General features: G+C 42.3%; 2 protein-coding genes across 9 annotated transcripts; both read right to left on the reverse strand.

Moving 5' to 3' along the window:
• Nucleotides 1–552: 552 nt before the first annotated feature.
• On the reverse strand, nt 553–4,876 carry LOC131312441 (NDR1/HIN1-like protein 10). 8 transcript variants are annotated; one of them, XM_058340185.1, is made up of 2 exons: nt 4,016–4,876; nt 553–569 (listed from the first exon to the last, which is right to left on the reverse strand). In XM_058340185.1, the coding sequence occupies exon 1, from the start codon at nt 4,798–4,800 to the stop codon at nt 4,027–4,029; it is 774 nt and encodes a 257-aa protein (XP_058196168.1). In that variant the 5' UTR covers nt 4,801–4,876; the 3' UTR covers nt 553–569; nt 4,016–4,026. The 8 variants fall into 8 exon arrangements, with proteins under 8 accessions (XP_058196168.1, XP_058196166.1, XP_058196169.1 ...); XM_058340183.1 differs by lacking the exon at nt 553–569 and adding an exon at nt 637–654; XM_058340186.1 differs by lacking the exon at nt 553–569 and adding an exon at nt 831–847.
• Nucleotides 4,877–7,303: 2,427 nt separating this feature from the next.
• On the reverse strand, nt 7,304–11,894 carry LOC131312443 (receptor protein kinase TMK1-like). Its single transcript, XM_058340188.1, has 2 exons — nt 9,069–11,894; nt 7,304–8,097 (listed from the first exon to the last, which is right to left on the reverse strand). Exons 1-2 carry the CDS (start codon nt 11,467–11,469, stop codon nt 7,586–7,588), a joined length of 2,913 nt encoding a protein of 970 aa, XP_058196171.1. The 5' UTR covers nt 11,470–11,894; the 3' UTR covers nt 7,304–7,585.
• Between the last annotated feature and the right edge of the window lie 335 nt (nt 11,895–12,229).

Here is a 12,229-nt window from a genome sequence, read left to right on the forward strand (position 1 = left end):
GATTGGAATTGAGTGAGCAAGAGACGGTACGTCATTTACTAATTCCCTAATTCTTTACCAACCAATATATACTTGTCATCCTGGATAATTCACTTGAGCTGTGTCGAAAGAGTCAACAAACCTGCATCCGGATGAGCAATGGCATACACTCGACCGTTGCATTTCACTCTCAGTTCCACGTGACCGTTTTAGCATTCGAGTTCCTCGCATATTCTTGGATACCCAAAAGGGTCCTGTTTTGCATTTTCTACGATTACCTCTTACTTTAGGCAAACGGGGTATCCTCCTTAATAATTGAATAGGGTGAGACAGTTTCAAGAAGCATATCCTAACATTCATTAGATTTCCAATCTCTTATACCACTTGTACGACCTTCCTCCGTTGTGGTACGCTAACCTTTCTCCGAGCAGTTAGCTTGCTATAACTGCCGCTGTTGCTCCTCTGATATTCATTAGTTGAAAGAAATTCTACAGCGAGAAAATGGCTTATGGGAGTGTCTTCAGCTAAGCGGAAAAGTTAACTTCCTGCTTCATCCTCTTCTTCTTCAGTTTCAGTTTGCCCTTCTTCATCTTCAAGAGCAATGAGATCATTTACACCATGTCTAATTCCGCACTATGTTTTCTGCTGGGCTCAGCCCAGTGCAGACCATAAAAACTGTGAACAATACGATTGGGCGTGACTATTGAACAAATCAAAGAGTACAACTCAAGTTCAATTAGTACAAACACATGAGACATCAGCAACGCACATAAGACAACATTCGTCCAAGTCAACGGAGACTTACCATTCCTCTGTTTTTCATCAAAGAAGATCCTAATTAACCAAGTCCCTAGTGAGATCGTCGTCCCTGAAATGAAACATTCATGATCTTCCTCCTTTCAAACGAGTAATGGTGTACGCAATTCAGACAGAGAAAATACACACCTAAAGTTAGAGATGAGACAGTTCTGGGATTTTCAGTAAGCCCTTGTCCCTTGATTCAATAAGTTGGAAAAGGAAAGGGCTTGCAAGAAATCACCTCCTGTTAGTGAGAGTGCACTGCAGGTGAAGTGAAGATGTAAAATTGGGCCTCTGAGCTATGTGCATTTGTCATCGAGATAACCTCTATTTTTGTACCAACTTCTTGCTAGCTCCATTCGGACTTGTTGAACGAAAATAAAACGAGGTCAATCCTAATCAATTTGGGATTGGCTACACAAATCCGTTTTGAGACAGAACTAATTTCGGTTCCACTTCCACGGTTCCACCCTACGCAGTTTACCCCCCATAAAACATTTGACCCCGAGGCCCCACCTGACTCCATAGAGATACTAGAGTAAGTAGCCCTGGATTCAATTTCCTCCACCTTCTTATGTGCCAAAATCAGTTGATTTTTTCATATTTTTGGGAAAGCGTAGGTACAAATCGAACCTCAGCATCAACATGGCCACTATATGCTTAAAAGTGACGCTTCAAAACATCTGTTTCGAGCAAAGATGGTTCCCAAAGAAAAGATATGCTTAACTTATGGTGACACGTGGCCTGCCCATTATACTTTAATATTTTTATTGTGGGACATGCCTAAAACACACCGGGGACGCACAAGGGGACACAACGGGGTGATTACTATAAAGTTTATAATCTTTTCTGGAGAAAAATATTTATAAATTCAAAAGCATTGAAACGAAAGTGTAATATAAAACATATACATATAATATGCGTACACAGTATGGATTCGATTGGAGTCCTAACATAAGTATTTAGTGAATACCATGTTAATTTGTCAAACTAAAAAAGTTATTAAAAGAAATTTGTCGTGTCCCTTTCCGTGTCCCAACTTTTGAGAATTGTCGTGCCCCGTATCCATGTTCATATCCCTTTCCGTGTTCGTATTTGTGCTACATAGCTGCACATCGTTAGTGTCAAAAGTGGATTTCCTAGTAAGCAACATGTTTATTTGCAGCTGAGCCAAAAAAAAAAAAAACATGTTTATTTGCAGCCACATCAAATTTTTTCTTCACAACGAACAAATAAGGTCAAAGTATCATTGTCAATGAGTTCCCCGACAATTTCTGGCACATGAAAAGCAAGGCAGCGGCATCAAACCCATTGTGTATCGCTTAAGAAATTGATATACCATCACCCACGCTACAAGCCTACGACCATTATGCCAGCAGTTAGTGCAATGTAGAACGAGCGTATGCCCACTCTGTTTGCCAATGTTGGCAAACAAGCCCAAAGCACCATTCAAATATAGTTTAAATCCAAACAGAATCACTTTCAATCATGCAACAACCACAAAATACATCCATTCTGTTGCATTCGCTTTCCGTTTTTTCTAACTTCTAAGGGGTCTGTTTCCATCACATAAGTCAATGAAAAAGCTAACAAAGTAACTGCAGTATTATCCTCCTTGTTTCAGGTTGGAGAAAACGCAGCCACATAGACTACAATCTACATAAACAATTTAACATCAGAAATATCAAACTGGCAGAGATGCAAAGAACAATGTCGCACGTTAAACGACATATGTAAACCACAAAAAGCAGTACAGTAGTTGACATACCACCAATTCTCAATCCGCCAATCAATTTGTACAAACTTACTACTGTGTGTTATTTTTCAATATTTTGTCATTTTTAGAGCAAGGCGAAAAGAAAAGGTTTTGCTTTCGAAACTATAAGATACAAGATCTTATGACTCCCATAGTTTTTGTGCCCCTACTTACTCACGGGAATAAAACTTGATTAGCTTTAACAGAGCTTGGACTTTCCTCTATAATGACTTTCCTACTGTCAAAACTAAGAACCAATGAACCATGTCAGAGGCAAGCCAATTAGTTGGAATGTCCTCCGATGGTTAAGTTAGCAATGGAGCGAAGGGACTTTGTTGATTGAGCTCGACCAAGCTAAGAAAGAGAGTACCAATAATGTATGCCTTAAAAGTGGAGAGAGGAGAAAGAGTGTATTGCTCACAAGGCAAGAAATTTCTGGACCCCTTCCCCTTTGGTTGCTGCTCCTATTTAACCAAGGTGTGTTACACACCATTACCCCCTACCTAACCACGGTTAACAATGATCAGTACTATCTTTTTGGATATCTCATTGTACTAAGTATCAACGTAACGCAGGAGTCGTTGATGTGACATGCAGAGATCACTTTGGAGGTGCATGCTTTATCGATTGGTGACTTGTCTGAGTAATGTATTGAAGGGTATTCCTTGCCCAAGAGACGAAGTTGCTCGTTGTAGGGCATTCTCACCAAACACTCCATTGGTCATATACTTCTTAAACCGACTCTGTGTGCCGAGAAGGCATCTATTCGGGCATTCTTTGAACAAACGCATACATCCAAAGAAAATCACTCTCAACAATGTACCAACCACAAAGTACATCCATTCTGTTGCCAACTTGACATCAATTTTATCTTTTAACTTCCAAGGGGTCTGTTTCCATTACACGAGTCAACGAAAAATCTAACAAACTAACTGCAATAATATCCCCCTCGTTCCAGGTTGAAGAAAATGCAGCCGCATAGACTACACAAACAATTTAACCTCAGAAATACCAAACCGGCAGAGATACAATGAACGAAGTCGCACGTTAAACAACATATGGAAACCACAAAAAGCTGTACAGTAGTCAACCAATCAGCATACATGAACCTTAAGCCTGAGTGAATCAACAGTTACAGTACGCAACCACCCTCAATCCGGCCAATCAATTTGTAAGAACATACTACAATGTATTATTTGTTATTTTTAGAGCAAGTCAAAGGAAATACAATAATGCGGTGACCATATTTGGCTGACCATGTTTCGAATACCACATGAGCAGCAGGATAAAAACCATGTCAGGTGGGCCCATTCCACCAATGGGCTAAAAATAAAGACAACTCATTGGTATCCAAAGCATCATGTAATGGACCCCACCTGTCGCGGTTTTCACCAATGCATGAATAACAACTCACGGGATAACCTAAACACGGTCAGCAAATGTGATCACGGTAACATTGCTCAAAGAAATAACAGAAAATACCTAATTTGCCCTCACAGAGCAACCCTGCAATCCCTCGGTCCACCGACCAGCGTCCCTCCGGCGCTACTCGACGAGTTCATCCCAACAGCCAAATCTCCACAATAAACCCTCAAGTTCCGCTGCCTGGCCCGCCACCACCCGGCCTTCAACCTAACCCTAGCCAAAACCCTCACGTTAAAATTCACGCTACCACGACTCCCGTTAATCCCCTCCACCACCGGTTTGCCCACGTACGCCCCCGCGGCTGCGAACGTGGCCCTGACCGGCGTCTGGTTCCTCGTGGGCTGGACGAAGGGCGGCACGGTGGTCTGAGAGAGGGAAACGTCGGTGTAGAAGACGAAGGCCTGGACCTGGTCGTAGTAGAAGGTGATCTTCTTGTTGGGGTTGACGACGGTGAAGTTGATGGCCCAGTTGGCGGTGATGGAGGAGGAGGAGAGGTTGAGGTTGGAGAGGGTGAGCGAGTCGACGCGGAAGTCGGGGAGTCGGGGGCGGAGGATGAGCCAGAGGGCGAGGGCGACGGTGAGGGCGATGAGGAAGGAGGCGATGAGGACGGCGAAGAGGCGGCGGGCGAAGGTGGCGCGGGGATCGGGGTAGGGCTGGGGGTAGTGAGGGTTGTTGTTGGGGTAGTAGTAGGTGGGGTGAGGGGGCGGGGGGGCGGCGTAAGGGTAACCGGTAGCGGCGGTGGCGGCGGCGGCAGTGGCGGAGTTGGGGTAAGTATTGGGTGGCGGCGGGTGGGGGTAGGCGGACGCAGGGTAGGCGGTTGCTGGCCGAGATTGATTTTCCATTGTTAACGCATTTTTTTTTGGGGAGATCTAATGAAATGGGGTTTTTAGAATTGACAGAGTAGACTCGGCACAGACGTCTACGTACGGAAAGGGACGGAAAGGGTTTTAATTTGCCCACCCAACCCGCACGCGCAGCAGTTGAGGGTGTGTCAAAATACACAAGGCCGATCCCACCGTCCAGTTCGTTACAGACGGTTTATATTTACTCAGAACTTCTATTGATGTAAATCGTCCATTGCTTGGATTAAAATTCGAGTTGTATGTTATAGAAATAGACAATCGGATCGGTCGCACGACACGGCTTTAGGACGGGCTTCCCTACAGTATCTCTGACCCTAAACAATGATCTTTTTCATGATTAATAATAATGAGTTAATAGAAATTGATTTTGACACTCCACTTTGTGTCTTGATCATGTGAGAAAACAAAACTAAAGGTGAAGTGTCATTGGTTAAAACTGGAGTGCAAAAATCACATCCCTTAAGTTAACCTTCATACTGTACTTTTATCTTCCATACCCCGCCGAATTCAACATTTTTGGCTCCATCCCGAGCCCACAAAGAAGATACCATCCATCGCATATGTCTTGGCTCTCAAGAACATGTTCATAAGAAATCAACTTGATCCGATATCAGTAGTCTATATTAGAAAATTGTTAAAACTAGCCCGTCAATATCTTTAAACAATTTGTTCATATACCTAGCAACCTAGGATCAAGCTGAGTTTTTGTACACTGCCTATTCTTAAGGGCAGACTTACAAGATGAACGGTATGGATCTTCTTTGTAGGCCCGAGATGAAGTCCGAAAAATTTAGTTTGACGGAGTATGGAAGATAAGGGTACGAAGGAAAGCTTTGAAAGAGGGCAAGAGAGTAATTCCACGTAACTCTATAGGATCTCTCTCTCTTTTTTTTTCAGAAAATGGACATGGCTTCTGGTCATGGTGGTATAATGCTGGGTGCCGTTCAACTCTGTGTCTCCCGATACCGTCCTTAATTTCGTAATCAGAATCATTTCCTGTTTTTAGACCTCGTCAAAATCCTTATCGGTCCCAAAATTTGTTTTAACAGACCGGACATCTATAAGTACATAACGAATTTAACGTGAATCAAGGGTTGAGTGAAAACGGACAGGGGTTCTAAGAGGCAGTTATATCTTCTCTGTATCATTCCAATTTTATCGAATGTCCCCGAAGGAACAGAGGCAGTGATATCAACCCGAGGGATTCCTTGCATGAAATCATACCCGGGGAGGTTTGCGTAGCATTCAAAGGGAATATGGCCGCTAGCTAATCCCTCGCTTGTCTGGTTCTATTCTAAGTTAGCAATTCATACATATTCCAACTATCTAATTTCGTTTGCAGGAATTGAAAGTAATGGGGCCGAAGTCAAGAGAACTGTGACTCCTTTTCGCCCAACTATGGCATCTAATGGTGCGTGGTATCAAAGGCCGCGGCGAATAACGTGCATCGGAGAAGCATAGAGGGAAGGTCGAAAGGTGCTGGGGCATGTCCCTTGGTTTGTCGAGGGTCAACAACTGCAGCTCGCTCATGGGGAGCCCAGCAAGCTTCGCCTCCTTGGCTGTAGGAAACTGCAAATGCCCATAACACTCGGTTGTAGGAGCAGCGGTAGAAGCAGCAGAAAGTAATGGGGCCGAAGTCATAGCCTCCCTAGCCGTCATGAGGTCCTCCTGCGACGGCTTTCCTGCGACGGCCTGTGAAGGATCAAAATCGCAAGAGGGAGAGAATCTGGGGAGAGTCAAAACATAGAGGTCAAAAGCGATGGGGAGGTCTCAGGTCAGGCTGGCATCAGTGGTAGTGGTGATTCGAGAGAGAGAGAGAGAGAGAGAGAGAGAGGTGGTGGCGGTGGTGGCGGCTGACTACTGTTTTCAATTCAAAATCTACCTTATAATCAACAGCACTCCCATCGCTGGTGACATGAGTAACTTTTTTTCACATCCCCGAAATACTTTCACAAATTTTTGAGTGTCTCATAATTGAGAATCGTTGATTCACAGAACGACACAACACATCCATCCGAGCATCCACAATTAAGGAGAAACAGAACTCCAGAAATCCGCAAGCAGTGAAAAGGGCCATCACACACTCTTGTACATTTTCAATTCTTCAGAGAGAATTATTCAAGAACAATCAGCCTATGCATAAGCAAATCCTTAATAGAGATCACTAAAAAGTGGCGATACAAATACAAAAAGACTACTATACCAAACCCGAAAATCTGACAGTAATCAAAATTCCACATGAATAAAACTTCCTTCAAAATGAAGGGCAAAATCGCAAATAGCCTGCATGTGAGGTGATCCATGTTTTCCGTCAACTACTATACTAGAAATAGAACAAGCTGCTTCAATTTGAAAAGAGGAGTGTTTCACTAAGTTCTTCATGCCATACATGCAGTTCTTGTAGGTATCTTTCAATTGGTCGACGCCAGAGCTTCAATAACATTATAATATATTGTGTGATAAAGCATATTGGCAAACTCTCTGAACGGAAAAGAAGCGACAAGCATTCATCAAGAAGTAACAAAGTAAAAAGTGGCAACAACAATTCCCTTTTGCCTAATATATCTACATCACCATATGGTCCATATCTGAATAATTTGACATCTCAAAGCAGATGCATATCGTTCTCACACAGGAAAATCTATTAGCTAGACAAAATGCTCCATGTTTTATCCACAAAGTGCAAACCAATATTACCTTTCCTTTAAATATGAGCAATTTTTTTCAAGTGGGAAAAGGTGTGATCGTGCAATACTAACTTCAGTCATCGAGCTTCAGCAGATGTGAATAACCCTTCAAATGCAGCTGGCAATGCTGGAATACTTCCCTTACTATCCTCAAGACTAGTTCCTGTGAAATCTTTCGTTTCAGCTTCTTGCCACACTTTCAACAATTCAGGTAGAGGCTGAGCGTAATCAACAATTTCGGAATATTCCTCTGTTTCTCTGTCAAACGGTCTCCACTTCTCAACCAGTGGGGCCAGCACATTAACTGCATGCCCCATATCAGGCCTGTGGTTTGGTTCTCTAGCAGTACAGTGTCCAGCCAGCTCAGCAATGATGAATATGCTATCGGAAATCTCCTCTTTGGCATCAAGAGTCGGGTCAATAACAGAAATTAGCCTTTCCTTGTTTGAGTTTATTTTCCAGAACCACTCAGCCAAGTACCGACTCTCTTCAGACCGATCCTCATCAAGTGCCACCAGTCCAGTCAAAAGTTCCATTAGCACCACTCCATAACTGAAGACATCGGCTTTAGTTGTAATTTTTCCAGTCACTGAAACCCAAATAAACTTTGGTTATTAGGAGTTAGATGAACAAGGCCATTTAAATATTTCTTGGAAAACGTTTTTGTTGTATATACATTAGCCCCTCTAACATTGAGATTATGGACTCGTAGTTGGATGTCGGTGTCATACTGGATGGTTGCACCAAAAGGCCCCCAGTTCTTCGCCAACAAAAGTTGAACATGACAAAAAATAATCAAACCATATGAATCCTCAGCATGAGAAAAAACTCACAGCTTTATGATCAATTCCATCTGGGGGTTTCCAGATGCGTTTTACCATTTTCATATGTCAGACATTTGGAGGACATTAGGTTCATCTTGAGCGGATGTTTGTTGCAGCTAAACTTACTGTAAAAGTTGGCTATTGAAAACCAAAGTCAAGATTCAAATTAAAGCTTATTCTTTTTCAGCTTTTTAAAGGTGATTTTAGCTCAAAAGAATAAAAATAAAATCAAAAGTTGCAGCACTTAAGCTGCCATAAACACATTGCTTTCTCGTGCTGAATGTGCTTTGCCTGAGTAGGTTAATCGAAGTACATGCATGCGCTTCGTTGAAACGGAACGAAATTAGACACATCCGTTTCAACCAGAATTGCAAGAGGGGAAAAAAATTTAGTTTATGGCTTCAATATGGATGTTCTACATCAGCATGAGATGTAGCTATTCTTAAAATAGAGGAGAGACAGAAATATTGCTTCATTTTTTAGTACATCTTGTGGTTATACCAGTTTTCATCAAATATAATTTTCCTTGTGATTTTCCTTCCTCATGTAAGATGTGAAAAATGCAACCACGTAATAAATAAAGTGATATGTATTTCTTGAATCTGTAAAGGTTAAAGGGAACTCTTTAGCTAGAGGCCTAATGTGTTAACTACAGCAAGCATGTTATTTGAAAATGAGACATCAAAACCTACAACACCATTCGCAAAGGATGTACAAAAATAAAGGCTTATTTTACCAGCATATTCAGGTGCAAGGTAACCAAATGTTCCAGCAAGCCTGGTTGCGACAGACTTCTCTCTATCAGGAGCAAGTTTCACCAACCCGAAATCAGAAACTTTTGCCCTAAAGTCATCGCTCAGAAGAATATTTGAAGATTTGAGATCTCGATGAATGAAGCTTTCCTGTGCAAGATTGTGAAGATACTCCATCCCTCTAGCAACATCCAAGGCAATATTAAGCCTCTTAGTCCAAGAAAGAGGTTCCAAGTTCAGGCTTTCCCAATGGAAAAGATGCCTGCTTAGAGCCCCCTGTGTCACATACTCGTAAACCAAAAGTCTCTCATTGCCTTGAATGGAGTAACCCAAAAGAGACACCAGATGGCGGTGTCTGACCTTTGAAAGAACAACAATTTCAGACTGAAATTCGTCCAACGCTTTGCTACTAATGACCCCACCTTCCATTCTCTTAACTGCTATCTGGGTCCCATCTTCCAGCTCACCCTTGTAAACGACACCAAAACCGCCACGCCCAAGCTCATTTTCTGGTGCAAAATTATTAGTAACCTTTCTCAGAACCTGAACTGAAATGACCAAGTTTCCAGACTCGATCACATGAGTATTTTCAAACCCATTACAATTACTGCTTTTGGATTCTACGCTTCTTTGGGTGTTGTCAGAGACTGCAATCTTAACCAAGTTATCTGAATCAGAAGGGGATCTTGGGTGGACAACAATGGCACCAGGAGCTGCTACTTTGCCTTTGTTTTTCTTCTGGTACAGAAAGAAAAGAAACAACAGAAGAACCATAATCGCAGTGCCCGTGGCTGCACTCAAAATGACAACCACGTTTGATCTCTTATGATATCCTGTTTTTACCATTTCATCTTCAGAAGAACTAGGAGAATGAGATTTTGAGTTTCCAGATGAGGGAGACGGTGATTGAGAATCTCCAGATGATGAGCTATTTGACGGTGATAGCGAGGGAGGGGATTGTCCAACAGTTGGTGAAGGAGCTGATGGGGTGCTAACTAGTGGGGGAGAGGCTTTTGTCCCGTTAGCGACCAATAGTGGATTGCCATCTGTATTAATGACCTTAACTGTGTCGCTGAAATTGGGAAATGGAGGCTGGAAATTATTCCCACTTATATCCAACAATCTCAGGCCTTTCAACTGAGTAAAATTTGTGGGGATTTGCCCTCCAATATTGTTTCCCCCAAGATGAATTTCCATAAGCGAGTCTAGGTTTGCAAGTGAAGGACTGAGAGTACCATTAAGCATTCGCTTCTGCAAATTTATAATAGTAACCTCACCTTTCGAATTGCAACTCACTCCCAACCATGGTCCTTCACACGGGTTGTTACCCGTCCATTCAGAAGCAAGATCTGATGGGTAATTCAAAGCACGAAGGAAATCCAAAAGCGCGTTAACTTCAGGAGCACATGGCACCCCTGGTGTAAGTTGGCAAAACGAATTCGAAGATAAAGTAACATTTACAGCTCTAAACTTGGGGATGGAACCCATCAGCATGTTATTGTTCAAATCCAATAAATGCAAGTCCATAGTAGCTAAACTCGGTGGAATCATACCAACAAGTTGGTTTCTATTAAGGTTGAGTTCTCTTAATGAAGTAAGTGCGCCAATGTCATCCGGAATTGATCCTGTGAACTGGTTTCCATGAAGCCATGCTTGAGTAAGAGATAGCATTGAGCCAATTACATCGATTGAACCACTCAATCCGCCACCGTCTTGATCGTTTAACCACAAAACCTGCATCATTGAGTCATGGAAACTCGCGGGTATTTCACCGGTTAATCTGTTATACGAAAGTCTCAACGAATTGAGAGATGGAAGTCTCCCGAAAAAATCTGGTATAGGTCCGGCTATGTTACAACTCGAGCATGAAAAATTTGTTAACTGAGATGAATCCTCTAGCTCATTAGGTATAGACCAACCAATAGTGGCATTAAATGGATTATCATCCAAAGCAAGGACACGGACACTGCTAAGCCCGTGGAAGAAATCCGAAGGGATGGTGTCAAATTCATTGAAATCCAAGTAAGCAAACTGAAGTTCAGACAACCCACTGAAAGTGGGCAATTTCCCACTAAAATGGTTCTTTTGAAGGCCCAAATTGTAGAGCTTTGTGAGCTGGTTGAAGTCTTGAGGGAGGGTACCTTTCAGACCCAAGTTGGCCACCTGAATCTGAGTGACCCTGCCGTTAGAGCAGTATACATGAGGCCATGAGGGAGGGCCACAAGGGTCATTTCCGTTGTCTGGCCATTTCAAGAGGTCTGGGTTTTTCAACCCTTCTCTGAAATCACTCAGGACTTTCGCATCGTTAGGGTCTGTTTTACTGAAGGCCAAATTCAAGAGGCAGAAAAATATAGCAATGTGGATAATTCCCTCACGACCCTCCATGGTTTTAGCTGTCAGAAACCTCTCGACATCAAGAGATTACTATATAATCCCATTTTCAAGAATGTACCAAGAAACAGAGATGGCCAAGAAAAAGAAAATTTTATCACGTATCAAGAAAATGCAAGAAATTGAACGAACCTAAGAGGGTAAGAATTCAACATCCAAGAGACCTGACAATGTCGTGAGTTTTAGGAGGCTTTGATAGAGACGTTGAAGAACCAGACGAGAAAAAACTGAGGAGGTCCGAGAAGAGAGAATGGGAGACAGATATGTGACCCAAAATCCTTTTTGAATTAGGGTTTGGTTCCAGCATTACAATGGACGGAATCCCTGATGTCGATGATCACACCACCGGACCACCCCAACCCTCTCTCTCTCTCTCTCTCTCTCTTTATTTCATTGCCTTCATTTTATTTTTGTGCAATACTCTCTCTCTATCTCTCTCAGTATATTTCTCCCTCCGTCCGAAATTACTCCTCTCTTTTCACTATTTCGTTCTTTTCAAAACATTGTCTATCTTTTTTAGGAGTAATTTTTGAGATACTGGTGTTTTTATGTGCACACGGCACTACACATTTCGGTAGTGCCGTAGACACTGGTATTTTAATAATATATTTTTATTTTTTTATGTCAATGCCAGAAGTCGAGTAGTGAGTAAAAAGAACTGATGACATTTTTGTAATATATTTATAAGAGTGTGGGTATTTTCTTAAGAGAGATGGAGAGCACACATCAGTTCTTGGATCAAATGAATCTCAAC

This window comes from Rhododendron vialii, chromosome 13a (genome assembly GCF_030253575.1).
Source record: "Rhododendron vialii isolate Sample 1 chromosome 13a, ASM3025357v1".
NCBI classification, from domain to species: Eukaryota; Viridiplantae; Streptophyta; class Magnoliopsida; order Ericales; family Ericaceae; genus Rhododendron; species Rhododendron vialii.